This window comes from Protomyctophum bolini (genome assembly GCF_963924005.1).
Source record: "Protomyctophum bolini genome assembly, chromosome: 18".
NCBI classification, from domain to species: Eukaryota; Metazoa; Chordata; class Actinopteri; order Myctophiformes; family Myctophidae; genus Protomyctophum; species Protomyctophum bolini.
In genome coordinates, this window is record NC_137879.1 from 13,073,542 (window position 1) to 13,100,018 (window position 26,477).

A 26,477-nucleotide genomic window follows, 5' to 3' on the forward strand; every position below is an offset into this window, starting at 1 on the left:
ACTGAAATGAATTGCAGGGGGATAATTTAGCGTCCATTAAGGTGTTCAACTGCATAATATTCATTGGGTGTTGTGAAAGTGTTTTTTTAAGTGCTTTTAACGAGTCCATAGTCTCTTATTAGTCTGTCTGATGAGTAGTAAAATGTGAACAGCCAATCTCACAGTGTTTTCTCTTTCCTTTTCTCCCCCTCGGTGTCCTGCATCGTCTCCTGGTTTTACCTCCTCTGAACTGTTCTACTATAAAGGTAAGACAAAACTCCCTTTCCAGGTGAAAGAAAATAGTTTCAGTTGAAGGTGTCCTGATCAATGTTTAACCAAGGTTAGGTTGTGATCCGTGGTGCTCATCACAGCATTGGTTCACACTGTCTGTTATGGATTCCCTTCGCAGGTTAGTGGTGGTTATATTAGGACTCTATCTCACTGTCAGGAGGAAGTTGTATATCTTGTATCTTGACGCTGTTTATTCCTGCTCACACACTCCCTGCTCGCGCCTGCTGGATCACGTTGCATATTTATGAGCTGTTGAAAACACATATATCACAGGCTATTCACCTCCACATCCATGTCTCACTGTGGGGACTGAGAAGAGAGCAGGGTTGCAATGTCTGCTTATTTCCCGTGACTTTGTCGCTTGTTGTTATTCCAGAATTGCACGTTTTTCCCTGTGTCGCGGGTTGCGGTTTGGACTTGTTTTGAAAATCAAATATTGTATATACTATAAATACCCATAGGTTTGGGGGAGTGTGAATCACATTGAGTGAGAGAATGATTCTGGTTGGCTAAAGTATGTGTGTAATAGTATAATAAATGTCAAAAATATTCATTATTATAGAAATTATACTTATTATTACTTATTATATAGTATTTATAATGATAAATACATCAAATATTTTTCTTAGGATTATATGGCCATATTTTTGGGCTTGTTTTGGCTAGTTTTAGAGGGGAGATTTGGCTTATTTCTGTCGCAAGAGTTGGCTTCTTTTTGGTTTGTTTTTGGATGCGGGTTGTCTTATTTCTCTCACGAAAGTTGGCAATACTGGATGAGAGGGCTTCACTTCCTGTGGTGTCCCCTACGTGCACATGCATCTACAGGTATGTGTGCTTACTGCATACACATACAGTACATGCACTCACTTGTGTGCGTGGCCGCACACGTGCAGACGTGCGTGCACACACAACAAATACAACACATGTTGTCCATACAAGAGCAGAGGCGTATTCACAATTAGGCGAGGCCAGTCCGCCGTCTGGCCAAGTCTCGATCTCGCCTCTCCTTGAAAACAGACTGACAAGAAAAGAGAGACATTCACGGACTTGTCCATTGCGTGGCGCGACCCTCCCATAGACATGCAAATGTATACGCCTTTGTGTTCAATTCAAGGGGAGCCAGGGTCGGGGATAGCCTAGTTCTACCTTGCTATCAAAGAACGCATTTGAAACACTACTGAAGGTATTTGATGCGTGCTCAGCTGACGTTTTCACCACTGCAGGGCACTAGTAATTACACTGCCAATGACCACATGTACTGTTAAACGCCTGTTTACTAGTATACAAAGAGTAAACCGTGCACAGAGAAGTACAATGACGGCCTGGGCCGTGGCTCTGCGGTCCAGGCACCTTGGCTGGTAGCCCAAGCCTGGCAGTGTGCCGCGGGTTCGACTCCCGATCCCGACAGCCTTTACTGCAGGTCACTCCCCCATCTCTCTCCCCCATTTCCTGTCAGCCTACTGTCTGTCTCTCTATCCACACTTTTCCTGGGCTGTGTGTGCTCCAGTTCCTGTCGATTTGATCCAGTGAAAGCCAATGAAACTGGTCAGATGACCAATGATATCCAATGAAATCAACAGGAACTGGAGCACACACAGCCCAGGAAAAGTGTGGATAAAAAATAATAATAATAAAGGCGAAAGCCGCAAAAAATAAAACCCATTTAGAAGTACAAAATAGTCTGTGTCTCCTAGCGTTTGAGAGCGGTTTAACTGAAGGTCTGAGAACTACGAAAGCCTCTCATGTTCTGAGACATCACTAAGCGTGAACACTATTTGATTTGGCTGTTAATGCTGTCAATGATTCACTAATTTGTGCTGGCGTCATGTTCGCCTTATCCGTAATGCTGCATACAGTATACTGTCTGTGCAAAGACACCGTATTTATTTGTTTATATTGTCCTTATTAACGTTTCAATGTGTTCTTGTTGCTTTCTGCCCAGCTTTTCACCTGGCCAACTTGTAATTCCTGCATTCGCTAATGTACATGGGGCTGACAGTCTGCAGGGTTTAATCCTGCTACCTGTGGTGTTTTACAAACAGGATTAGATTAGTCTCCATCTCAACAGTAACAGCACCCTGAAAGGAAATCTGGCAACCTGATCCCCCCCGCTCTGCTCATGATGTACACACCACTAAACCCCGGCAACAACACACCCCGGCCTGCCAACCACACACGCACAAATGCACACACACACACACACACACTCACACACACACACACACACACACACACACACACACACACAAATGCACACACACACACACACACACACACACACACACACACACACGCACAAATGCACGCACGCACAAATAAGCACATGTACAGTATTTGACCAAAAAGGAAGCTGAAATGTGTTTGTGGTGTGTATGCTATGAATTCAAACAGGGCATAATATAACTCAAAGTACAAAAAGAAACAGACACAATTGACTGTGAACTGGGGACAGCAGAATGAAGCCCACACTGTAGCTGTGGCTTTGTGTCATCTGAGGACACATTCTACTTCTGACAGAATGTTGCTGTGCCGTACACACCCCCTGCTTCGTTTGATGCACATTCTGTATGAATGAGAATGAGTCAGACATTTGTTTTCTCATCTGTTGTGTAACAAGACTTGAACAGGGACTTGATAGAGATTTGGGACTTGACTTTGACTATGACTTGGAACAGGAGACTTGAGGCTTGGCACAGAGTGAGTCCAACACTTCTCTGTGCACCGTCACAGCAGTATTACTGCAGGAGTGTTGTATTAAAAGGATAGTTCACCCCCCCCCCCCCCCCCCCCCCCCAAAAAAATACTTTTTTCCCTAAAGATTTCTCCCCCCATCTGGAGACTTGAATTCATGGATATTTTGTGCGCACACAGAGACGCACGCACGCACGCACACACGCGTGGTTGTGCCTCATTTAAGCTGCAGAGAACACATTGTGATAATCCTACATCTGATCCACTCAACTCCCGCTGTGCCTCAGTGTCTCTCCTCCTCACACATGATGTCAATTCCTCCTACATCCATTCTGAACACTTGGCATCACATTAGGGACTCTCTTCGCTGCAGCTCAGCCTCTCTTGTACCTATGAGCAGTGTCCTTGTTTCACCCCCTCATTTTCACAAACAATACTTTGATTCATTTTGTTTCCAAGTACCACAAGGTCAAAGGAGCTATGTTCCTTCGTTTACACCTACAGAGTACAGTGCAGGCGGTCATAATATTTTGCCTTTAGTAAGCTTAGTCAATTAGGCCAAATTTGTTATTGGATTTATTTATTTTTACTCTATTTCAATCTTACTTCTTCTTCTCTCTCGCTGCCCTTCAATTCAAATGTATTCCACATAACACTATCCTCACTTCTTAATAAAGGGTATTTTCTCTCTCTCTCTCTCTCTCTCTCTCTCTCTCTCTCTCTCTCTCTCTCTCTCTCTCTCCCCTACATGCATACTGGACATACTGTTCTTCTCCCTCCCTCTCAATGTCACAAATTCATATTATTCATTCGTCTCTCCTTTCGAAGAAAAGAGAAGAGAGGCAGAGACAGAGACAGAACTTTAGCATTCTATCTGTTTGTAACACTGAGCCCAGGGTGTAATGTGCACGAACGCATGCATGCACGCAGGCGTACACACACTCAAGCACCTCTCCTAATTACAGTAAAAGCAGTCGTGTGAATCTGGGTCTTGTGGTGTCTGACTCTCTCCTGGTCCTCTGCTCCAAGCAACCATCATCTTCAACACCTCATATCAGACATGTTATGTTAACTACTTCACATAGATAGACAGATGAAATTCAGTATTTTCTCTGCTCCTTGCCACACAGAGGTGGCATGTAGCAATTATGTTTAGGTGTTTTTTATTTTATTTTTCTTAAAGTACGGATCTTCATATTCATGCAGCACCATTAACAGAACAGAGTTGTTTGAGGAACAAAGGACTCCATTCAGCCGGACTCTAGATGAGCTGATTTTCTTATCGACATGTCAAAAGCACGTTGGTCATCTGTCAAGATTTTGGGGAACTTTTTTTCTTTTTTCAATGTGCTCTGCGTATGACGTAAGTGGCGGCAAAGCATTAGCTGATCATCGTAGCCACTCAATATATCCATGCTGATTGGCAGCCTGTCCATTTAGTTAGCTTGTTGTTGTTTTTTACCACCCTGCTATACAGCATACATACTCCTGGGTGTTTGCTTATGTACACTACAGAGAGAGACGTGCACGCATAATTGCATTGCCCCTCACAGATTTTCAAATTTAGATGCTGTCGAGTGGAAACCTTGCATGTCCAAAATATTCTTTCAGGAAATGGACAAAAAAAAGTTTTTCAATTAATGCAATTATTATTAGGTCACAAGCTCTTGTTAATACTTTTCATTGGTTCAATATTATAAAACCCACAGCCACACTTCCACTTCCACTTAATGTTTCAAACATCATCAATCTACAAGCCCACAGCTGAGCTTGTAGAGCAAAGGTGTTTTCATGGTGCTCTTGTCTGATGAAATTAGGGCATTCATTTATGAAAAAAAGAAAAGAAAAAACATGAAAACAAATTGCTGTGTAAATGGAGATACAAGGTTTCTAGCCGGCAATTTCAAACACACCCTCAACAGGTTTTAGACCCCAGAGGAAGATATGTTTTTATTTTGTTTTGCTGTCTCTCAGGAGGGGTTGAGTAAATCGTTAGGAACGCATCAATTCACCTCAGAAAGACTGGGAGCTTCGCCTCAGGAGAACAACCTGACCTTGGCAGAAGCTGCAGCTAATATGAAGTGCCATAAATATGCGTGAGGTTGTAACTCTCCTGGAGTTTGCTTTTTTTCTCTATCCGCCTTTAGCGGTTCAGTGAGCGTGGAGAGCAATGCCTCGCCTCAAATCAGAATGTATATTCCATAAATGTAGCTGTAACTATACAACCTGTAACCCATGTAACTGCAACCTGACGTGGACATTATTTCACAGCAGTGCATCAATAACTAGATAAAACCATGAATAATTCAACCACTGTTTTAAAGGCATTTTTAATTAAGCAAAAGTAGCAATGCCACAGTATACAAAATATATATATTTTACATTTCATGTCACGTGTCACATTGCGGCATGTTCTAAACTTAAAGATCTGCTATGTTTGAAAACATTTGAAAACCCTTAAAAAATGGCTACTTTATAGGCACAAAACATTTGATCACTGGGGTCTGCAGCCAAATACACTTCCCTTTGACATTAAATACCATAGCTGCAATACCAGCCTCTTGTTTCCTGTCACCAGTCCATAACTGAAATACCCCTTCTTGTCAGTGCTGGGGATCAAGTGACATTTTGGTTACTGGCCGGCCTCTTTACCCCTCTAGGCCATCTGATCCTGTCTATGAATCAAGTGCTCCTTGAGCGCTACAGACAGCACAGCTGTCAGAGTGTGGAGTGTGGAGAACATCATACTTCACTCAGCGCCAGGCCACGCAACAGATCTGAAATGACAGCTGTGTATTTGTTTGTGTTTGTCAATGCATCTGACGAACCTGACGAACGGTGGTCCGACACAACGGAAAGGTCTGGTATCACGTGTCTGCGTGTGTGTGTGTGTGTGTGTGTGTGTGTTTGCAAGTGCTCCCTTGTAGGCACAGTGCTTTATCGCCTCGATGCATTCACTACGCCATGTGTGAGAAAGTAATTTAGTTTCAAGCCAATAAATTCCCTCGCTCCGTTCCTGTTACATTTGATGTGAAATTGTTTTTCTTTCAAGCTACCGTGTGTTTCCACGCTCCATTTTATTCCTTCTGTGACCATGGCTGTGCAGTGTTGACACGTTCTAATATAACAGTGATGTACACGTGTGTGTGTGTGTGTGTGTGTGTGTGTGTGTGTGGGGGGGGTGTGTGGGGGGGGGGGGGGACGGACAACTGGATGCCAGCAATCAGTGTTGGGAAAGTTCACTTTCTACATGAACTATTTCAGTTCACAGTTTTTTAACTAAAGTTCATAGTACCCCCCCCCCCCCCCCCCCCCCCATATGTTGCTGCGAGCTATTGTCAAAATTATTGCCGCAGCCCATATAGAACCACCGACTTTATTCATATTGGGAATAAAGTCCAAACCATAAAAAAATATCTTTGGGATTAATAAAGTGACAACAATATATCATTACCATTATTCAAAATGTGAGTGTCGGAATCATAATCCACATACGGTAGACTGACATAATCCTCAAGTTGGGCCAAGGACGAGCAAAGGTCTTGGTCTAAAAAATAAGGCCTAGGGGGCTAGATAGATGTACTGTGAGATTTCATAATGCATGCGTTATTATTATACAGTATATGATTCAGCTTTGTTTATAACTTCTTTAGTGGAACCTTGGGACCGATATAAAAACATTATCCAAGCAGAGAGAAGCATGGTGATGTTTACCTAGATAATGTTTATTTCATATTTGAGGAATGCACAGGCTGTAATAGGCTACAGCTTGTTGCATTAATTTATTGACATGGTTCAATAGTTTTAATTGCTAGTTGGGCTCATCCCTCCCAAGACATGCGAAGGAAATAACACTTGTGCCTGGATGAACTCTTCAACTCACACCACACATTCTCCCACTCATTCACACATTGTGGCTGATCAATCAGAGCCCACTATTCAAAAGTGAGACTTTTTGCTGTGACGTTGGAATCTGTTTGTAATCGCCCCTTGGAAATAAATGTCCCATACTGTTCCAGACTACTACATATTACTACTAATAATATGTACGTGAGCTAGCTTGTCACACCACAGAATAATGTGTTATTAACCACCAAGCTAACTGTAATGGCAAATAAATCATGTGTCTCAACAGCACCATTTTGATGAGCATGCTGACGAGTCTTATTGGCACTTAAAAACCATCTGTGATTTGCATTGAAATCATCTAAGATGAATTGCTCATTTATTTATCTCTGCAATGGGTTTTCAAAATAGTAGTGGACACGTGAGTTGGGAACAGAAACCTCACAATACAAAGTGTTTGACGAGGCCATAAATACAAGAAACAACTCAATTATGTTGTTACCACCTTTATTGAATACAATGGGTCATATTTTATGACTTTGTACGGTGACTTGAATTGGAGAACTTATTCAGCATCTTTTCCCTGTAAAGAAAAATAGGAACATATCTTGAGTTAAATCATAGTTAAAGATACCGGTGGTCAACATAATGAACCTTCATATTGAACATGTATTACCTTGGCGTCGCGACCTTTAGCTCTCATCTTGTTGACCTGGGATTCAGCGATGTCAGCACGCTCCTCTGCCTCCTCCAGCTCATGCTGAACCTTCCTGCACTTGGTCAGGTGAGTGTTGGCTGCTTCCTCCTGCAATATGATAGGGATGGTTAACCATTCTACACTTGGACAGGTGAGTGTTGGCCGCTTCCTCCTACAATATGATAGAGATGGTTAAACTTTCTATGATATCGTAACTGTATAGATATTAGGGCTGTCCCCGACTAAGGATTTGTATTGTCGACTATGATTGGCCAAATGTTGTCTAGTCGACTGGTAGTCGACCATTAGGCAAATAGTTTTTCGGGTTTTTTTCCCCATGATTTTGACTGAGAGATTGGCAGTGGAATCATAAAAAAATTTAAGCAATAGAGAATCATTCCATTTTCTTTCTGTAGTCTATTTTAGACATGTTTACCATTTTGCCTGAAACACACTGCCTGCGTCGTGGAACAGCTTGCCCTTCTTTTCAGCACTGTCTTACAGTAACAGCTTCCCATATCGCATATACAGTAATTTGACTGGGTCTTGATTCGCTCTCGGACCAAGGGACTTGGGACGCTTCCCCCAACAAGTCCACTCGAGTCACTACAATCCAATTAAATAGACGTATTACACCCATATTATGAGGAGCCCACTCACATTAACCTTTTACTAGAGCTGTCTGGTGCTCATAGACAGCTAACGGAGTGTAGCGTCTGCCTGCTCTCGCAGTGCTTTCTGTCAAATAATCTCGATCCCGACTCGGACTCGCCCCCAACCCTCGGACTTGGTCTTGACTTGGACTTGCTTTAGGTAGACTCGACTACAACACTATTCATCACCATGTATTTACCGCTATATTGTATATGTATTTAAGCTTACCGCTTCCTCTGCCTGTCTCTTGTATCCCTTCACCTTCAGCTGCAGCTTGTCTACCAGATCCTGAAGCCTGGCAACATTCTTCTTGTCCTCTTCAGTCTGAAGTCAGAGTGAATTCACAGCATTAGTTGTACAGTATGTTCGTGTTGACAATGCCACAAAGAATACTTTTGGTCTTAGGGCTGACAGCTGCAAAGAAACTGCTGTTCCTAAAACCTGCCCACAAACTTGAAGTCTCACAATGGATCCTCTCACTAATGGACATGGTCTTTGGAACTCTCTATAGCTCGAACCAATGGGGTTATCCACAGCATTGGAGAAACTTAAATTAAATCATTTTATTTTATATTTTTAACAAAATATAAAATAAAATCTTGATTAGTTGTATGTTCATGCAATCTATTCATGTTGTCAGAGGCATGATGGTTATTTAAGTGAACATTGCATATAGTATACCTGGTATGTCAGCTCCTTCACTCTCCTCTCGTACTTGCGGACAGCTTTAACAGCATCTGCACCGCCTCTCTGTGCAGATTCAATCTCTCCCTCCAGCTCACGCACCTTCACAGTTGAATTATACATTATGAGGTTATTTATTTTATAACCTGTAAGGTTATTTCTTCTTATTTCATGACTGTAACCTGTGTTGCAGTAAACTACATCTTACCCTAGACTCCAGTTTCTGGAGCTGCTTCTTGCCTCCCTTCATGGCCAGGTTCTCAGCCTCATCTAGACGGTGCTGCAGGTCCTTCACTGTGACCTCCAGGTTCTTCTTCATCCTCTCCAGGTGCGAGCTGGTGTCCTGCTCCTTCTTCAGCTCCTCGGCCATCATAGCAGCCTGGAAAGTCATCGTTGCATTGTATTGATAATTATGTTAATATGAAGCATGACATGTGGATATCTAATAGATAAGTATGCTAATATGACGTAACATATGAGGATATCTAATACAGATGTTCCCAAACATTTTACCCCATGACCCAAAATAGAAATAAGACGTTTCCCCGGGACCCAAACTAGTGAAAATAGCCGAACTACAAGCTCACAATGCGCCATTTTGTGATCTTGTAGATCGGCTATTTTAACTACTTCTTAAACATTTGTTTTCTAATTCATGGAAATTATTGGATTTTTTTGAATTCATGAAATGTTTAGCTTTTTCGGGTAGGCCTATGTTTGCCCACAAATGGGTCCCACTCCCGACCCAGCGTTTGGGAACCAGTGATCTAATAGATAAGTATGTTAGTATGAAGCATGGCACGAGGATATATAATAGATACGTATGTTAGTATGAAGCATGACATGAGGATATCTAATACAGATAAGGGTAGGGCATCCTAACTCACATCAGTGATGGCCTTCTTGGCTTTCTCCTCAGCATTCCTTGCTTCTTGAACACTGTCGTCCACTTCACCTTGGACCTGGACCAGGTCAGCCTCAAGCTTCTTCTTGGTGTTCAAAAGGCTTGTGTTCTAAAATAAACATTCAGTTGAACAATGTATACGTAAGCATGATGTTTTATTTTATTTTGAATATTGAACTTTTTTTTCTTATTGACTTGAACATACCTGAGAGTGCAACAGTCCAGCCCGCTCACTGACGTCCACCAGTTCTTGCTCAGCCACTTTGCGGCCTCTCTCCGTCTGTTCCAGAGCCACTCTCAGCTCCTCGATCTCAGCGACCATGAGGCCGTTCCTACGCTCCACCATGGCAGTTTGTTCCTTCAGCTCTTCTTGAGCTCTGACAGCATCATCAAGGTGCAGCTGGGAATCCTACAATTTAGAACATTTGAAGTGGTGAAGAGAAACATCAGAATGTGACTTTTTTCAGAGCAGCTCCACTGTTTGAATGTGTCTGACTAATTTTGCACCTTAAGCTGTCCCTGGACGTTCCTCAGCTGCTTCTGGGCCTCAGCAGCCTGGCGGTTGGCGTGGCTCAGCTGAACCTCCATCTCGTTCAGGTCTCCCTCCATCTTCTTCTTGACCCTCAGGGCATCGTTTCTGCTCCTAACCTCGGAGTCTAGAGTGCTCTGCATGGTCTCAATGACCCTCTGGCTGTTCCTCTTGAGCTGCTCCATCTCTTCGTCCTTCTCTGCCAGTTTCCTGTCCACCTCACCCTTGATCTGGTTGAGCTCCAGCTGCACACGAAGAATCTTGGACTCCTCGTGTTCCAGAGTACCCTGAAATAAATTTTGCATTGGTAAATCATAAATGGTGCGTTTATATAGTGCTTCATCCAAACTGAGGGTTTTCTTTTTTTCCCGTTTTTTTCTTTCCTTTTCATTCTTTTGTTTTTGTCTTGGGTCTGAGAGGCAAAATTTCATGAAATGGTGGTCTGTGGCTTAAATGGCGAATAAATAATGGATATTGATATGAAAAGGGTTGAAAACCACTGCTAGACAATTGCATTGTTCATCTAGAAGTTAAAAGCTTTACCTCTGCCTCCTCCAGGGCTGTCTGGATCTCTGACTTCTCTGTCTCCACCTGCTTCTTGGACTTCTCCAGCTCATGGATGTTCTTTCCAGTCTCACCGATCTGTTCAGTCAGGTCTGAGATCTCCTCTGCAGTTGGTTGAAAACAATCAGTGGTGGAAAGTACATGTATTAAGTACAATTGAGGTATTTGTACTTTACTTGAGTATTTCCAATTTCCAATACTTTTACTTCTACTCCACTACATCTTGGATCAAAATATACACTACATGAATTTGAAAACTTTTCTTACTAGATTTGGTTTATTATTCAAAAAGAAAAATCTACATAAACCACTTCAGCCCTATGTATATACAATTCGGCCATTTGAAAATAGACGATCTACAAGCTCACAATGCGTCACATCGTGACACATTGTGAGCTTGTAGATCTTGGTAGATTTCAAAAGTTTTGTACGAAACTTGAAAACTTGACATGGGACATTCTGCATAATGAGTACTTTTACAACACTTTTGTGTTTTTACTCAAGTACCCTTTGAATTCTGGACTTTTACTTGTAACAGAATACAGTATTGACACTTTTACTTAAGTAAAACATGCGAGTACTTTTTCCACCACTGAAAATACGTGTTTTGTATTTGCATTTGAATTAATTTGCCTTATAATTCACATTTAATCTTGAACATTCAAATAATTTTAAAAGCAAAATGATGACCTTTTGATCATTAATAACAACACCAGGTTTTACCTCCGAAGAAATACGCAAAAGAATATTGAAGCAAAAATTAAGTTGTTAAAATAATGATGTAGGCCAGGGAAAGACTCACGTTGTAGGTTCTTGTTCTCACGCTTCATGGTCTCCAGTTGGTCCAGAGACTCCTCGTAGGAGTTCTTCATCTTAAACAACTCAGTGCTGAGAGAACGAGCCTCTTTCTGAGCTCCTTCCAGTTCTGCCTGTCCCTCTTCATACTTCTGCTTCCATTCTGCCAAGACCTGCACAGCAGTGGTAATGAAATGTGTCATTTACCCCACCTTAAGGACCTGCACAGCAGCACTGCAGCAGTAATGAAATGTGTCATTTACCCCACTTTAATGACCTGCACAGCAGCAGTAATGAATTGTGTCAAGGAGGCGAGAATTAAATGAATGAATGTCAAAGCACCTTATCGAAGTTCCTCTGTTTCTTGTCAAGGTTGGCAGCCAAGCCATTGGCCCTCTCCACATCGACCATGAGGTCTTCTACTTCACCCTGGAGTCTCTGCTTGGTTTTCTCCAGAGAGGCAGCTTTGGAATTCACAGCCTCGATTTGCTCCTCAGCTTCCTGAAGACGTTGGGCGAGCTTCTTCCTGTTGATCAGTGTTGAATGGAATCAAATTATTGTGAGCAATATTTTGCGAGTGGTACCCGTCAGTGTGAAACATTGGTTCTCAAAGTGGGGTCCTCGGGGGAGATCCAGGGGGTCCCCAAGAGAAGTTGTTAATGTAGCATCAAAATCATTGGTTTAATTAGTGGTTTAAAACACTGATCATCACTTACTTAGCTTCCTCCAGTTCCTCAGTGCGTTGGACAGCATCCGTCTCATACTTGCTCCTCCACTGACACACCTCAGCGTTGGCCTTGGACATTCCACGCTGCAGCTCCGCCTTCGCCTCTTGCTCTTCTTCAAACTGTTCCCTCAGAAGGTCACAGTCATGGCGAGCTGACTGCACAGCGTGGGCTAGGGCGTTCTTTGCCTGTGAAAAGGAAAATACCAAAATAATGCTGGATACAAAAAATATATAAAACATAGGCCTAACAAATGGGAGGGGGAGGATCTATTCCTCACCTTAACCTCCTCTTCAACGACTCTCTTCAACTCCTCAATCTGCTGGGTGAAGGCCTGCTTGCCTCTGGTGAGTTGAGAGACGAGAGCTTCTTTCTCCTCAAGTTGACGACCAAACTCACCTAGTTTGAAACATTTAAAACAAATCATCAAAGTCCCAGGATAACCTTTGAACAAGTGCTGTCTCTAATTATGGTCAAATTGCTCAAGTACCATCGACAAACCATGTGGACAAAGTAGACTTTAAGATGAAAATTTACCATTCTCTGTCAACAGTCTTGCTCTCTGAGCTCCAACATCATTGATCTGGCGAATGTTCTCATCACTCTTGGCCTTGATTTCACCAAGTTGATCCTCAAGGGTGCGGCACATCTTCTCAAGATTTCCCTGTAAATGAACATTCGACATAATTATTCAATCCTCATTTTGTTCTGATTGACTGCATTGCTTTGATGCAGTCTATCATTCAGCCCTCCTCTTTAGAACTGGAGATGGTTTCCTTACTGATCACTGGGTTGGGCATCATTAGCTATGAAGAGAGAACAGCACTGTTTTTATCTACAAAGTCTTACTTAATAGCCAACCACTTGAACCTGGTTGAGCAGAGTCCCTCGTGGCTCTGTACTATTGACTTTTCTGTTTTCTGTTAATGTGGGGACAGATTAATTATCATCTTATTAACATTTAGAGTAACTTGCATTTTTTTCAGTTCTGTTTACTGTAATCAGGGCGTCATTAGAAAAGAGAGCTTGCCCTCAATTGACCTTTCTGAATATATAAAGGCAAAATTAAATTAAAAAAATATACTGTTTGCTCAAGATTAAGAATTATATTATACACAGGCATTCCATCATACCTTTGCCTTAGCAACAGCCTCCATGTTGCTGGACAGGTCATCAATCTCCATCTTGTATTCACTCTTCTCCTTCTCCAGTTTCTGCTTGACACGCTGGAGGTTGTCGATCTGCTCGCCCAGCTCTGCGACGCTGTCCGCCTGCTTCTTACGGAGAGCAGAAGCGGTGGCCTCGTGCTGCAGGGTGGACTCTTCAAGGTCACGACGCAGCTTCTGGAACTCAGCCTCACGCTTCTTGTTCATCTCAATCTGAGCGGTGGTGGCTCCTCCGGCCTCCTCCAGCCTCTCACTGATCTCTTCAAGTTCCCTGGAGAGATCAGCTCTCTGCTTCTCAACCTTAGCACGAGCAGCACGCTCTGCCTCGATCTCCTCCTCCAGTTCTTCAATACGAGCCTTTTTAAATTAATGAACATGTTAAAATCCTAATTCACACTTGCTTATTATCAATAATTTTAAAGAAGATTAAACAAAAGAAATACCTGGAGCTCCTTTATCTTCTTCTGCAGCTGGGTCCCCATAGATTGCTCATCCTCAATCTTACTCAGAAGCTGGCTTACTTCAAAGTCCTTCCTGTGGAATACAGTACATCATATTTTATCCATAGTTTTTCCTCCCTGGCATTTCATATCGTTATTATTATTGATATAGAATTATTCATAATGTTGGTCCACATTACTTCTTTAGCTTCTCATCAGACTGTTGCTTGTCGTTCTCCAGATCCATGATGGCCTCCTGGGCCAGTTTCAGATCGCCCTCAAGCTTTCTCTTGGTTCTCTCCAGGTCCATGCGGAGCTTCTTCTCTTGCTCCAAAGAACCCTCCAGCTGCACAATGATAAATGATTAGTCGTTATGGTTTAGTTTTTAATTTAGTTTTCGTCTGTAAAAAAAGGTAGTTGACGAACATTTTTTGTCATAGTTTTAATGTCAATTAAATAAACACTGCTGCACAATGATAGAATATTTGTACATCAGTGAAACATCTGATTCACTTATTGTAACACTCACATCATCAACTTGCTGCTCCAGCTTGGTCTTGGCCTTGGACAGAGTGTTGACTTTGTCTTCCTCTGCCTGCAGGTCATCCAGGGTCTGCTGATGGGCCTCTTGGAGTGCCTTCTTCTCCTTGGTCAGCTTAGCAAGACCTTCATCTTGAGAGGCCATCTCCTCAGTCAGGTTCTTCACCTGATAGAAGGATAACATAATGTGTTGTCATGGAATAGACCATTTTTGCACTTGGTCTCTGTCGGGTGCGGAAACAGTTACTAGTAAACAGTTTTATGATCAAGTAGGGCATTCATTTACGAAAAACACAAAAGGTTTACATGTATGGGGAGATTTCTGCCCGACAGCAGTGCAGACTACTAACTTGACAAAACCCCAGAGAGTGTATGATCATGAACCTTGTTTTCAGTGGCGTGTTTCTCCTTCTCCACTTTGGCCAAGGTGAGCTCCAGGTCGTCAATGTCCTTTTTGAGCTCAGAACATTCGTCCTCCAGCTTCCTCTTCTTGGCAGTGAGCTCAGCATTCATCTCCTCCTCGTCCTCCAGTCTCTCAGTCGTCTCTTTGAGCTTTGCCTCCAACTGGATCTTACTTTTAATAAGACCCTCGCATCTCTCCTCTGCATCATTCAGTGCCTCGTCTCCCTGGTTTTCAATGAAAAAAATATAATAAATAATAATAAACACAAGGGAGGAAACCTTATTTTTTTCTGGTAGAGATATACTTTAGCATTTGCCTGTTGTGGGGAATAGACTATTAGGGAGCAAGTGTGAAAAATAACAGTGGAGGAGAGAACGCGGGTCCAGCGCCCAGTATCCCCGGTGTGAATCGAACCCAGGACCTTAGCTGTGAGGTGACAGCGCTATAACTGTGCCACCATGCCCCCTAATTGTAAAATGGGAATTGTAAAATGTCTAGTGTACTTACAGATGACGCCATCTGCTGAAGGCTATTCTTTTCCTGCACCAGGGCCACAAACTTTTCCTCTAATTCCTTCTTCTTGGCAAGGGCAGTAGACAGGTCAGTCGTCATCTTCTCGTAGTTCTCCTTCATCGCTGCCAGCTCCTTCTCAGTCTCAGCACTCTGCAGAAGAGGCTTGATCTTGTAGTAGACCTTCATCCATGGCCAGTGTTTCACAGAGACGAACGAGCGGAGGTTGAACTGGATGGTGAAAACGGCCTCTCTGTGGAGAAGTCATGATTGTGGACAGTGATGATATAGGCTACAATATAAATAAATATAATAAAAGTATAATATAATAAAATATAATTCATTCATTAATTAATAAAAGGTATATAAAAATTATACACTTTTATTATAGTGATTTGACACTAACAAAATTGTATTGAACAATATGTGTACTTACAAATGATACTAAATATAACTAGAAAATACTGTTCCTGAAGAAACAATGTGCATGGGCTCGAGAAGCTATACTCGATGATGATGCATTGACCGACATGGCGTCGCAGTTCCCCCCCTCCTTCTGTCTTCCCATTGGTTGACCAACATGACTTCACAGCCCAGTGGACAAATTAAATGACCCCGGAATAATTATGATAGTTAGTTTTAGTTACAATAGTGGAACCCACACTAAATGATATGCTTTCATAGTACCTTCTCTCCATCATCTTGACAAACTCCTTCCTCATGACGTAACCTCGTGCGAGACCCTGAGTCAGGGTGACCAGAGCAAACAACTTTTCATCTCTCATCTCCTCCAGGACACCCAGCAGACCAGCTTTAAAGAACACCTGAACACAATGTTACGAACACTGTAATAATTTAACAACTGTAAAATCTACTTTGGCCTCTGTCCATAGTCCATACGTATGTTAAAACCAGATTAACAGTGTTTACCTTGGTGTGTCCAAACTTGTACTCTTCAACGGGAACGTCAATGGACCCAAGCAGCTTCTCTGAAGCTTTCTTGTTGTCCATGAATGCGCCATCGGGACATGCGCTGGCGTTCAATACTTTGTACCTGTTTTTCAGAAGTTCATGGTCATTTTGCGTGCCTCCCGTTAAATAGGTTTGGAATGGAAAGCTTCTGGAAAAAGGAATGAATACCTCTGTTTGAAGTCAGCGTATGGGATTCTGCTGGGGAAGCCCTTTCTACAAATCCTGATGCCCTCCAGCACACCGTTACACCTCAGCTGGTGAATTACCAGGAAGTTCTCCATCAGGCCTGTAAAGATATTATTATTATCATTATCAGTAGGCTTTAAGTTTTTACAGGGGCCAGTTCCAAATTGCAGCCACCTGTAAGTGCTCTTTCAGAGCGTTTTTGAAAGAGGGTATAAGGAGTCATACTTATTTGTGGCTTTTGGTTGGGCATTCCACAATTTGTGGCTTAGCAGGAGAACAAAATAATTTAAACCCTTGTTTGTGCCAAATCCGGGTTGAACGTGATTTGTGGAGCTTCCTCTGCATGGTGTTGTGATTGTAGACTTGATTGATGTTTTTGAAGTAGTTAGACCCGTACATGGGTGTCATTGAGGTGTATAGTGTATCTTGTAGACCAGGCCCATTGCAAGTTGCTGTACTCTGTCCTCTAACCTGAGCCATCCCACCCTAGCAAAATGAGGAGGGGTTAAATGAGTTCTAGATAGAAGCCTTGTTTTTAAGCCCTTTGTGGTGCTATGGTACCATGAGGTGCAGGCGTAGTCTGGGTGTAGACATCCATTGGATGAGTGCCCCTAGTCAATGCATTCTTAGACCAGTGAGGAGATCCTGTACCGCTTTCCCTTTCCAACCCATTAAAGATGGAGTGCCGTGATTTTTTCCAGTTTTTCATGTGTTTATGAGGTGGCAGTACTTCATTAGACCCCTTGGTGTGGCTGTTATGTGCAATGATGTCTTCCCTTTGTATTTATAGGGTTTCTAACCCTTCCTTGAGGCTGAAACCTTGACAGTCAAACGTGCCAATGAAAAAAACAGTGATATAGTGACATGACAATATCATCCCCTCCCCTATAACCCCTCCCAAGGGTCTTCCTTGGGGCCTCTAGGAGAGTGTATTTAAATTGAAAAGGCATCAAATGCTTATCTTCTGTGTTTACCTGGAGTCTTGGACTCGTTGGGAATCAGGCAACGCACAAAGTGAGGATGAGTGCTCCTCAAGTTGGTCATCAGCACCCCCAAGTTTGCCTATTGAGACATAAAAGAGCCAATTGGTCTAATATTAAAAAGTGATACAATATTGTACTTTCCCTCCACTACAATTATTTGAACTCTTTAGATACAGTAGTTACATTTCAGATTTATTGTTTTCTAAAACATACACTTGCTGTATGCCTTATTTTAAACTACAGCCATTCAGCCAAACCTCAGCCATTTAAAGTAGCTGATCCTAACATGTGATACAGCAATTGTTTAATTCGAACATGAAAAGACGTGCCTAGTTCTTACATTGATAATAATAATGCTTTATTCTTACAGGAATAATGTTGATAATACTGAATAAATGTTCTTACCCTGAAAGCACTAGACACAGTCTGCATGGAACCACCCTTCTTCTTCTGTCCTCCCTTCTTTGTGTTATCTGTTTATAATGTGTTAGAATCATGAAGAATTAGAATCATCATCCCACACCCCCCCCACCACCCTTTTACTGTGACTGTAGGTCACAAATGACTATGAAAACCTGCAAAACTTGTCAGTCCGTCCGTCCCTCAGTCGATCCGTCACGCCTCCATATATTGTTGTCAGTCCATCACGCCTCGTGAGCCGGCCAGCAACTCTACATCTGACCTCAAACCCTTTGATCTCCATATATGGAGCTGACCTGTTCTGACATATTATGTTGATCCTACTCCACCCGTCCTTCCTCTTCGATGTCTACCTTTACACTGATACCTGTTCATTCAAACTCTAGACGGGCCCGCCCCAAAGTTATTAGTGCAGCCGCGCCCGGAAGCCGGCGAAAACAGACACTGTCCCCGCTGCCACCCTTAGATCTATATGGAGCTGACCTGTTCTGACATTCCATATGTTAATGATATCATCAAACCCTGTACACTCAAGACACGCTCCATATATGGCCAGTTCATAATTCATTCCATATGTTGATCTGACCCAAATGCCAAAGCGCCAGCGCTCACCCAGCAGTCTGCCGTCACCCAGGTGGATGTGCACACTTCTCGCCCTCAGGGCGTCTTACTGGTAGTTATACAGAATGAAAATGCCTCCCCTTCTTGTCAGATTCTGAGTGTTCATTCATAGTATTAATACAACTGTCAGGCTCAATTGGGAGATATCTATAACACATTATATTATATTAATAAACATGCAGGCTCAGGAGGACGATAGAACAAATTATTATATTATTATTATTCTCATATGAATAAACATACCTTCAGGCTCAGGAGGGGGATACAACACGGGCAGCTGTTTAACTGAAGACTTCTGGTACAGCTGCACCACAGAGTCGTTCAACGGATCTTTGTTTTTCTCTAGCCAACCTGTGATGCTGTAGTCCACAGAATGGGTTAGGGTTATACTATATTAATTATACATAATATATTATAATATATAATATATAGGGTTCCCGTTTACCTGTAGTCCACAGTTCCAGCGTAGTGGAGCAGGGAGAAGTGGGCCTCACCCTTGCCTTTGGCGGGCTTTGGCTTCTCATAGGCTTTACATTTTCCTAGATGCGTGCCATGCAACTTGTCAATGAACGTTTTGTCCGAAGCCTTTGGGAACATGCACTCCTCTTCAAGGATGGAGAAGATGCCCAAGGGCTTTGGAAAGAAGACAAAAGAGACAAATCAACAAAAACATTATTAACATCATGTCCAATTAAAGCACAACATTAGTGTATACCTTCTCAATAAGCTCAATGCAGACAGCCAGGTCCATGATAATAATATAATTGTATACAATAATAATTGTATACCTTCTCAATGAGCTCAATGCAGACAGCCAGGTCCATGCCGAAGTCAACGAGATCCCAGGGAATTCCTTCTTTCATGTACTCTTCTTGTTCCAGAACAAACATGGTGTGGTTGAAAAACTGTTGCAGTTTCTCATTGGTGAAGTTGATGCACAGCTGCTCCAGGGTGTTGAACTGTGAGTGGAAATATCATTAGCCTGCAGTCTTTAAAGTCTTTGTGACAAAAATAATAAAGAGCATGGATGTCACTTAAAACAAGCCCAATGCCACTTTAAACAAGTCAAGTCAACTTACATCAAAGATTTCAAAACCAGCGATGTCCAGCACACCGATGTAGAAGTTTCTCGCCTGCTTGGTGGCCAGCATCTCGTTGATCCTAATGACCATCCACAAGAACAGCTTCTCATAGATAGACTTGGCCAAGGCACCGACTGAGTTCATTACCTGAGGAAACGGGATTTAGTAGGGTTGTGAATTGCACAATTTACAATTTAATATGAAGAATCAGACAGATCCATCTTGATCACATGACTATAGAGATATACAGATTTGCGTGGTGTTTGGACAAGTACAGATTTAGCAAAAATCTGCCTCCTAGTGGTGCTATATAAGGTACAGTATGTGAAAGAAATGTCCTCTAGGGAGTGTGCATATACAGTAGGGCTCCATCTTGCGCCACCCTTATCCCTTATCCCTAAACGTATTTGCCATTAGTTTAGGGATAAGGGTTAAGGGGTGGCGCAAGATACAGTGTAGCCCACAAAGTTTAACGCAGATTGGTGCAGTTATAGGTAAATATGTTAATCGGCCTGTTATAGCACCACCATGAGGCTGATTTGAACATTTTAAGTGGCATTTCTTCCTCTACTTAGTGCGAATGTGCGTGCAAAAGTACATGGAAATCGCACGCTGCGTGAAATCAGACTCACCTGTGGCACAGTTTGTCCCTTAGTGACAAACTCGTTTCCCACTTTCACTCTGGGGTAGCAATATGCTTTAAGCATATCCGCTGAGTTCAGACCCAACAGGTAGCAAATCTTGTCAGCCACTGAAATGTACATACAATTAGCAAGTTACAATTTAGGCATTTAGCATTTCCTACTACTACTGTTGCTGCTGCTGCTAATGCTGCTACTACTACTACTACTACTACTACTAATATTAACAAGATCAGCTCACCCTCTGTGCCGTCAGGTTCCGCCTGTTCCTCTCTCTGCTTCTGTTTGAACGTCAGGACTCCATGATGCATCACTGCACCGGTGAACTTGTAGATGCATTGTTTCTCGTCATTGTTGAAGCCCAGGATGTCAATAGCTTCCTGATGTCAAATAATCAAAAGATTAATATTGAGATTAAACATTATAGATTAACAAACATCCTTCAGAAGTGTGTACAACTCAACAGTAAAGTATAAGTGTATGCATGCGGTATCTGCACATTTTATAGTAACGATTTAAGGACTTTTAAAATGTTTTAATACTTAATTATTTAATCCATTAATTAATTCGGTCAGTCAGTCAGTCATTAAAACAGATAAGAGCATGACTGTATCAAAAGTAATCAACAAACTAGACTATGAAATTTGTCGAACATGCCAAATTGTCATGTTATTCCCCATTTCAAATAGGATTATTTGGGGGGGGGGGTCGTGGCCTGAAAACTTTGAGAAGCAGTGCAGTATAAAACTAAATAAAAACTAATGATGACTAAAACTAAGACTAAATATATTGACAATTTCATCAAGAAATAAAAAGAAGACTAAAATGTTAGGGAGGGACGAGTGGAGAAGAGATCCAGTAGAACTAAAAGACAAATGATTTTATGTTTGGTTGCGATCGGGTGTTGTGCTCTGAAAATAGTAGATCTACAAGCTCACAACGCATTGCACTGCGACACGTTGTAAGCTTGTAAATTGGCTATTTTCAGCATTCATCCAAGTGTGAAATCAGCCAATGACCCACCCCATCAAGGCCTGCCAGAAAACACTTTAGTCGACAAAATGTCAACTGTAGATTTAGTCGACTATCGTATGATATTTGGACGACTAAAACTAGACTACCGGTAACACTAAAACATTTCAGATGACTAAAATGTGTCAATTTAGTCAAAAGAATAACTAAAGCTAAAATGTGCTGTAAAAACACTCTAATGTCCACTGACGTCAGTTGCGTCCAGCTCCGCCTTGTCGTCAATGCTGGCCACAGCGATCACACCCATGCTGATCAGTGGGAAGTCGTAGGGGTTGGAGGTGATCAGGCACATTTCTGAAAAGCGATTAAAACAAAGGTGACCATGTGGTTTTTAATCATTCATGTGTTTATGTTCTCACTGAATCATCGGTAATTCCAATTACCAATAATCTCAGGTTTGTGGTTGGTCATCATCTGGAAAAAGATGTGGTAACCTCTCTCTGCACAAAGCTGGTAGGTCACTCTGGACTTCTCCAGCAGATCTATATGGGGTGTACATATAATGATAATACTATACTACTACTAATAATAATAATAATCTATGTGTTGTATAGGCTGCAGTACATAACTGAAAATGTAATGCTCAAATTAACGCATCATTATTTGATTTATCAACTGTGAATATACTTACATGTCTCAATATCAGCACTGGCCAGTTTACCCGTTGTGCCGAAATGGATTCTGATGAATTTACCCTGTTTGATATAGCACAATTTGTTACATCATCTCTACACTGTGGAATTATTGCAGGTTTTCTCATAAAATGTCATTATTTACACTTACAAAGCGAGAGGAGTTGTCATTCCTCACAGTCTTGGCATTACCATAGGCCTCCAGCAAGGGATTGGCTGCAATAATCTGATCCTCCAGTGACCCCTAGAATGTTTTAGATATCACACAATAAAAAAATTAGTCAGAATTATTTTCAATTGATATTGCGTATCGATGCTTTATGTTCAAAAACATGTATTTGTTTAAAGTTAAAAACATTATACCTTGATTTTACCGCTATCCGCCAGAGATTTTTCTCCACTAGAACTTGCTGCTGTTGCAAAGTACTGGATGACACGCTTGGTGTTCACAGTCTTCCCTGCACCGGATTCTCCACTGGTTATAAATGCAGACATTCAGAAAAATGCACTTAGTGAATTTAGTGAATTTGTGTAAAATATATACATTTTGAATGCCTAGTGCCTTACGTGATCAGGACAGACTGGTTCTCTTTATCTGTAAAATGTAAAGCAAACGTTTAGTCATGGATACAGCACAATATTTTTTATATTTTTGACATTGTCCTGTCTAGTAGTACGTACCCATTAGCATGAACTGATAGGCGTTGTCAGAGACAGAGAAGATGTGGGGTGGAGCCTCAATACGCTTCTTGCCTCTGTAGGCATTTACAACCTCCTGGTCGTACACTGGGAGCCACTTGTAGGGGTTCACAGTGGCACAAAACAAGCCAGAGTAGGTCTGAAGGGGAGAAGAGAGAACATTAACATCATACAACAACATACTGTAGCACTGAGCGTGCCACAGGACAAAGGGTCACTACGAGCTGGGATTACAGTCACAAGTTGCAAGTGGCATCAACTAATGATCAAGTTAACTTCAGAACCACATGTTTGATTGCATTCGTTTTTCAATGGTATTCACTTGATGCCAGAACTTGTACTGCAATACTGTACTGTTCTCAGCATGTAGAAAACCTTACATAGATCATCCACGCTGCATAACGCTCTTTGAGGTTATACAGGACAGTGGCTTCTGTGAGGTGGGTCATCATGGCCATGTCCTCGATCTTGTCATACTTGGGAGGGTTCATAGGGGTGACATCCTCCTCCTTTACAGTTCTGTCCTAAAAAATAAATCACAACTTTAGTAGAATGTCTTGCAATTACAGTTGTACTGTGTCACCATTTATTTTTACATCCACCTCTGCCCACGTACCTCCTTTGTGTCGAGAATCTTCACGGTCACCTTGTTACCGTCCTTTTTTAGGATTGTACACTTGAGATACAGCTCCTTAGCATCAGCCACATATGCTGCAGATTTGGCATCAAAGGGCGCACTTTGAGCCTCCATTCTCTCCCTCTCTGGCTTACGGAGGTAAATGGCAGCTTTGCCGTACTGCTCCATCTCTGCGTCCGTACTCATGGTGGCGGCTTTCTGTAGACGGAAAAATAGGTGGTGTTGATGTCTTTGCTGACTTGAGATCCGAGCAGATAATTGTGGAGATATTCTTATGTTTATAGCTTTGTGTAGGTTAAATAGAAATATTATGAACACTCACTTTTCTCTATCAGTAGCAGTGGAATTTGTGTGGAACCCTGAAGCATGAGAAAAACACATCATTTTGAGGATATTAACATGAGTTGAATGATTTAATACAATTTATAATCATGAATTAAATTACACGTGAATCCTAATTAATAATCTTTTCAATATGTTCCACCACTGGGATTTCTTTTGATATGTTGTTACTATAACATACAGTAGGCCTATTTATGAAACAAAAAAAGTTGAAAGAGTTTTTGTTGCAATTTGGTTGATGTTGACTCCATTTTTTCCATAGATTAAGTTACAAATGCTACAAAGTACAAACCACTTCATAAGAGAGACATTTCTAAATTTCCCATTAGTTCCACATCTTATAAGAGTGATCCATTCCAATATTATTACATGCGATAAAATTAAATTATGCTTTCATTTCTTTTCATTATTTTGTTTGTTATTTGCTTATTACTAATGTCCTGTTTGTCATTACAGCCATGTTTTACAGCCAACTCTAATAGAGTACATGCAATGCAAATTATATTTAAATAATCATAACATAATTGAAATGTGTAAATACAAATTAAGCTAATTCCAATCAGGGCCCAAAGCCACATCATTAAAATAATACACAATCAATCATTTCAATCTGTACGATATAACATCAATTATGCTGTCTGTCCACTCATTGTTCTGTGTTTGGTGTGCAACCGTGGCTCATGTCCATAGCTATGTGGCACTATACAGAGTCGTGTTAACAATGCATAGCTAACGTTGTCTAATAGATTTATTTATACGACTATGAATGGCTAACAACTCTAAACATTTACATGACTAATGAACAAACTCTGAAACATTTATATGACTATAAATAGTTAACATCTCTAAAACATTGATATGACTGTGAAGGACAGATGAAGTCTGAAGTCACTCACCACCAAATGGAACTCTGAACACCTCTGCAGTGGGTTCTGAGTCAACCGTCTCATCATGCTTATATGTGTTGTTTATGGCATGTGATGCATGATGTTAAAGTGGGAATGGCCTTTAAAGGTCCTATCCTTGACATTGCAATAGCATTCTTATAGCCTAATAAGTTCCTTGAAACTTGAGCAGCGCTTCTTCGATATGTGGTTTATGTCGAAGAAGCGCTATCAAGTATCATGTCCATACCATTGTGTCCAACTGTCCACACACCATGCCCAGTGGCTATATGGTATAAAAATAGCATAAATGGAAGGGTGCTGGGGTACAGTCATCATGCCATGTCTTGCCAGATAAAATATTTTAAAATTCAGTGAGGAATTAAAAGCACTCAAATATTGCACTTTGTCATTTTGAGTCACTTATGTCATTTTATAAAAAAGAAAATTCACATATTTTACTTAAGTAAAAGTATAAAAGTATAAATTATTTGAATGTTATGCTATCTACAGTATGCTGCTGCATTGTCTGTAAGGAAGCCAAAACAAAAATTAGTTTTACTCTTATATACCTGTACACAAGTCGTAACAATAAAGTACAACCTTGAACCTTGAGGAACAATACTGTATATATATAGAAATACTGTCTACGGTCAGGAATTCAAAGTGTCTTTGAACTTGGCCTGGGCCATGGTTCAGCAGTCTAGACTGGCAGTGTGTTTGACTCTTGTGGAATATGGGAACCAATAAACGGCCTTTACTGCATGTCACCCCCCCATCTCTCTCCCCATTTCAGTCAGCCTACTGTCTACTGTCTATCCCTACTGTCTATCCCTAAATATAAAATAAAGGCGAAAGCCACAAAAAACATTTAAAAAAAAATCCAAAATCCAATCCAATCAAATTGGCATTGTCAAACCTTCCCTAAACCCAGGTACGGTATATGTAATATATTTCATACAAATATTTCTCATCAAAATATAGTACAGCAACTAATATATGACTTTTCACAAAAAACTAAACAAAAATAATGTGTGAAAAATGTGTGTATTATTTTAAAAATATTCCTAAAAACAATATTGGAGCTGGGAACTCTCAATGTGAGACCCTGTCCCACATTGTGACTGGCAGGCGTCAGTGTTCAAATGCCATACTAGTTAGTCCCCTAATAGTTGACCTTATGTTGTAAAGCAGTCTCGTTGATGTGTTTGTATGCCTGTTAAAATAACACAAGGAATATCCCCTAGGCTACAGCAACAAGTCAGCCATACAAGACCAACATTTTGTATTTTAAAATGAAATGTGAGATGCCAGAGGGGTTTAATAATAAAATGATATGCAATTATTAGGTGTGGTTGAATATGACATCAAGGCATTTTATAGCAATTTAGGTAATACATTGCTAATCCCATCCCGTCGTCCCACACAAGCAATACTTCTGTCCCCTTAAATGAACAGTTTGGATCTGGACGGTCAAACTAATTGTGGGTGTATGGGATCACTATCACTAACACGGATGAAATACACCCAAACACACCCAAAAAAACAGGGATATGGGTAGGGAAACAAACCTACCGGTACCTTCTATGACGTCACTGAGCATCATGAAGGTACTGAAAGACCCACCCACCTCAGACATCAGCAACATTATGAAAATAAAGAATATATAATTGTCCGGGTTTATGAAAAGTACCCCCCCACACCCCTCATGACCTGACATTGCAAAGTATACATTTATGGGACGCCCTTAAGCGCAGATACTCGGTTTTGATGGGCGCTGATGGGACGCTTGTTTTACAGCACCGGCTACTACCGAACGACAACCTACCTCAAACCCTAACCTAACCATAACCATTTTAACCGACCCGTCACCAACCTTAATCCGGTCGTTTTAACGGACCCCTCACCAACCTTAATCCAGTTGTTTT

At 41.4% G+C, this 26,477-nt stretch overlaps 2 protein-coding genes across 2 annotated transcripts in view; one reads left to right on the top strand and one right to left on the bottom strand.

The window, feature by feature from the left end:
- LOC308332807 (limbic system-associated membrane protein-like) overlaps positions 1-26,477 on the top strand; it is a 75,175-nt gene that overhangs the window by 15,321 nt on the left and 33,377 nt on the right. The window lies entirely within an intron of this gene.
- LOC308333263 (myosin heavy chain, fast skeletal muscle-like) lies at positions 7,275-24,588 on the bottom strand. Its single transcript, XM_080789536.1, has 42 exons — positions 24,562-24,588; positions 23,646-23,682; positions 23,303-23,521; positions 23,067-23,210; positions 22,669-22,825; positions 22,555-22,582; positions 22,351-22,462; positions 22,139-22,231; positions 21,987-22,050; positions 21,739-21,837; positions 21,546-21,649; positions 20,565-20,703; positions 20,315-20,433; positions 19,680-19,829; positions 19,389-19,559; positions 19,046-19,233; positions 18,844-18,959; positions 17,965-18,032; positions 17,551-17,638; positions 16,559-16,676; positions 16,349-16,472; positions 16,106-16,242; positions 15,416-15,671; positions 14,890-15,132; positions 14,495-14,671; positions 14,166-14,311; positions 13,969-14,059; positions 13,493-13,882; positions 12,897-13,023; positions 12,640-12,758; positions 12,351-12,547; positions 11,977-12,160; positions 11,642-11,807; positions 10,819-10,943; positions 10,254-10,562; positions 9,952-10,155; positions 9,730-9,855; positions 9,051-9,221; positions 8,840-8,944; positions 8,387-8,482; positions 7,484-7,612; positions 7,275-7,390 (listed from the first exon to the last, which is right to left on the bottom strand). Exons 3-42 carry the CDS (start codon positions 23,507-23,509, stop codon positions 7,373-7,375), a joined length of 5,805 nt encoding a protein of 1,934 aa, XP_080645662.1. The 5' UTR covers positions 23,510-23,521; positions 23,646-23,682; positions 24,562-24,588; the 3' UTR covers positions 7,275-7,372.

What these genes read in the sequence shown, in the direction of transcription:
- LOC308333263 (XM_080789536.1), bottom strand. Translation starts at nt 23,509, where the DNA reads ATGAGTACGGACGCAGAGATGGAGCAGTACGGCAAAGCTGCCATTTAC. An exon ending in AGAAGATAAAGGAGCTCCAG is followed by an intron (nt 13,883 to 13,968) that starts GTATTTCTTTTG and finishes TAATTTAAAAAG; the next exon opens with GCTCGTATTGAAGAACTGGA. An exon ending in GAGGAACTGGAGGAAGCTAA is followed by an intron (nt 12,161 to 12,350) that starts GTAAGTGATGAT and finishes ACTGATCAACAG; the next exon opens with GAAGAAGCTCGCCCAACGTC.